Genomic DNA, 3,573 nt, shown 5'->3' on the forward strand with positions numbered 1-3,573 from the left:
TTACCAGACTCCCATGTTGATGTAATATCACTAGGTTTAAAGTGGTTTGCACAAACTCTTGAATTCCTGTTTAAAGGACACCCAATAATATTTTCCCAAACATTCATCATGTTTTCAGGAACACCAAATTTAGATGCAGCACTTTTACTACAGCCAGGAACACAACACTTGTTGGAAACCATATTGGAATAAAGAAAAATATAGTACAAAATAAGTGTACAAAGTAAACTACTAAAAAGGCAAAAAGTAAAACGATGAAAAATGGAAATTGTTGCAACATTACATAAGCAAATTATTGAGGATTGTATTGTATTGTAATCTTTAATCCAAATCCCAAATATCATAACAAATAATATACCTATAATATGTCATGCCAAATATCCATCAATAAAAATTCGCGGGTAAATGTTTAAAGATAACATTGATAATAAATAATATTGTTTTTGGCCGCAAGAACGCTAGCTACTATTCTCGCACAAACCATCAGCTGTTTATATTCGAGAATCTTTGGGCATCATTTCTGTTGTATAGTTTTAATGGGTGGTTTCGTAACCTGTTTATCTTAAGCCATGGTTGTGGCCAAGGTGGATTTATAAATATTGTACTATCATAGTACCATAATGGTTGTAGCAAAGAATATTTTGTGTTTGATAAATCGTATTTTGATTTTTTTGTAGCAACACTGTCTACTGTCTAGTATAAGTGAAAAAGTGATAAGAACATTTTAAACATAAACAATTTTATCTATAAAAATATTTTTTCATGATTTATGGTCTATAGTGTAGACTCTACTTAGGTGGTTAGTTCAGTACTTAGCACTTACTATTTTTTTGATTTAAATATTTGTTTATATTAACTGTGGGTATGAATTTTAAAAATGAATAAGATATTAAACTACAGTTATTTGTAATCGTAGGATATTGTAGTTATCCAATTACCTATAATACATTGCTGTGTTTTTCATCATGAAAGTTTGTAAGTATTCAAATACTTAACTCTCTATTTTTTAGTAATCAAGGTTAAATATTTATTTCATGCCTTTTTTTATATTTAAGAACTTGTAATTAATAAGATCAGTATGGAATCCATTTCAACATCAGTTCCACCAGATATTCCAAACTCCGATGACAGTAACTATAAATATATAGATGGTGTATGTTTTTATACAGATCCAAGTACTAAGAAAGAGTATACTTGGAATAAGGAAAAAGGCACTTGGGCTGAAAAAGGCTTTGAAAACTATGAATATGATGAAATTTGTAAAACATACAAATATACCGATAAACAAACAAGTATTTATGTCCTATTTACATTAAGCAATAAATTGAGTTTATCAAATGGCAAATACTGTTTTCTAGCCTGCACACTTATAACTGTTATTGTTATAAATTACAATATCTAACCAACAATTTGTTATTGTTAATTCCAAATTAAAAAAGATCCAGTAAACTACATTTATACCAATAGTTTAATTATTATTTAATTTTATGGGTAAAACAATTAAATGTTTATTTGTAATTAGAAATTATATAATTTAGATATTTCATACTTGTGGGATCTAAAGTCTAATAAATGGGAAGTACAAAAAAAGGAATCCATAAGTTTGGTAGAAGACAAAGATTTTGATGATAATAATGATGGAGAAGAATTTGATGATGATGATGAAAAAGGAAGAACTCAGCGTACAGTAAAGCGGCAAGATATGAGTAAAGGAAAGTATGGACATGATGGTATTACTCAAACATATACTGATCCAGCCGATGGAACAGTTTATATTTGGGATAGAGAGAAAAACGCATGGTTTCCTAAGGTAAATTATTATGATTTTTTCTTACTACATTCTGTATTCTTATAAGCTACAATTGGCTAAATTCAGTAACAAGCGTAAATTTTATTAGTGTATACATTGATCATTTATAAAATACAGACTTGTGGAAAGTTCTACGTCATTCCCAAACTCTTGATTATCTAAATGTGCTTTTCATTAAAACTTTATAATACAACTCCTAGATAAGCTCTTCTCATAAGACTCACATTTTTATTGATATTTATATAATTTTATTATAATAATTAAAAATGCAGATCAATAGGAATAATTGGAACTTTATTTATAATAAATAAAAATAATAATTATTTTCTAATAACTAAAATATTATATATGATGTTATATTGTTCACTTTATTATAGTCGATTCGCAATTTAAAATGCATAACAATTAATAGTAATAAACTAAGAGTCCACATTTAAGAACTAAATAGTAAATAGTACTAAATGTCAAATGAATATAACTGTCTACCTACTCATTACTTCTAAAACTCATGTGTATTTATGTGTGAAGTTTAAATTTAAATGTAAAATAGGCGGGTAAGTGGATGTCGCTCTGCTGTACAGTAGGTTATAAGTGGGTCACTGTATAATGTTACAATGCGTTACAATATGGTAATAAGAAATTTTTTGTAATTAACTTGTATATATATTTATAAAACAGAATAATGTTTCCGTAAATTTATTTTATTCAAATACAAAATATAATATAACTATTCAAATATAGAATATTTTAATAATGTTCGTCGGCTTACGCACAATAATTTTAAGTGATAACTATAGTATAGTATTAAATTTTCAAGCTTTTTGGCTCAACAAATAAAATTTTATTAATATTTGTAGAAAAAAAAAACTAAAAAAAATTGAAATTTTAAATTATACGTAAACAGCTCAAAATGATTCAACATTTTATTTTGTATAGAAAATGAAAATATAAACATTCAGTGAAATTTTTATGTATCTACAGTTATTTGTTTATTGAATTACAACAAAAAAAGATCAATCAAATCAAGTGAATATGCAACGTTGTAAAAATATAAAATTCAAACGATCGTAAAAATTTAATTTGACAGACATTCTTTTTTTTTGATGAAGGTAGACAAACTTATGACAAGTTTTGTATTACATTTTCAAATCTTAGATTTAAAAAGGAAAGTTTTTATGAATTTCTAGCTCAAAATAATTTGTACATTTTTGTTGTTTTTACATATTTTGCGTAAAAATTCCCGGTTTTCCTTAATTTTTTATTTGTTTTTCACAGCGCTTTTAAAAATTACTAGGAATTTTAAATGTTGTCCTCCCCAATGCACCAACAATATACACTTTCTCATCAAACAAGATACTGAAGTTGAAAATCACAGCATTATTTCAACTATTTATCATGTACACAGACATACAAAAAAAAAAAAACACACATCATTGTAAAACCAATACATTTATCGCTCCGCTCAGAAACTAAAATCCAAACCATATACAAACTATAGAGTTTGCAATATTGATCCTGCACAATAAAGAAATCTATAGAAATGGCGTTTATCACTATTTGGTATTTTTTAATGATTTATTAAATAAGATAACAATTTTTTTTTTATATTTAGTTATTTACTCTAGAAATCTTAAATAGTGTTTCACTTTATGTATTTAGTCTTTATCAATGAACTTTCAAAGTTTAAATACTTTTTAACTTGAAATTTAGAATTATCTAATTTTCATATAAATTATAATTTTGGGTTTAAAATTTAAATGTTA

At 25.8% G+C, this 3,573-nt stretch overlaps 1 protein-coding gene across 1 annotated transcript in view; it reads left to right on the forward strand.

Annotated features, from left to right (window-relative positions):
• Positions 1-721: 721 nt before the first annotated feature.
• LOC100164151 (HIV Tat-specific factor 1 homolog) overlaps positions 722-3,573 on the forward strand; it is a gene marked incomplete at its 3' end in the record, with an annotated part of 3,733 nt that continues 881 nt past the window's right edge. The window contains 3 exon segments of the mRNA XM_001951602.3: positions 722-975; positions 1,056-1,292; positions 1,539-1,810. Of these exon segments, the coding sequence (XP_001951637.3) occupies positions 1,079-1,292; positions 1,539-1,810 (486 nt within the window).

The sequence above is a fragment of the Acyrthosiphon pisum genome, chromosome A1 (genome assembly GCF_005508785.2).
Source record: "Acyrthosiphon pisum isolate AL4f chromosome A1, pea_aphid_22Mar2018_4r6ur, whole genome shotgun sequence".
Lineage (NCBI taxonomy): Eukaryota > Metazoa > Arthropoda > Insecta > Hemiptera > Aphididae > Acyrthosiphon > Acyrthosiphon pisum.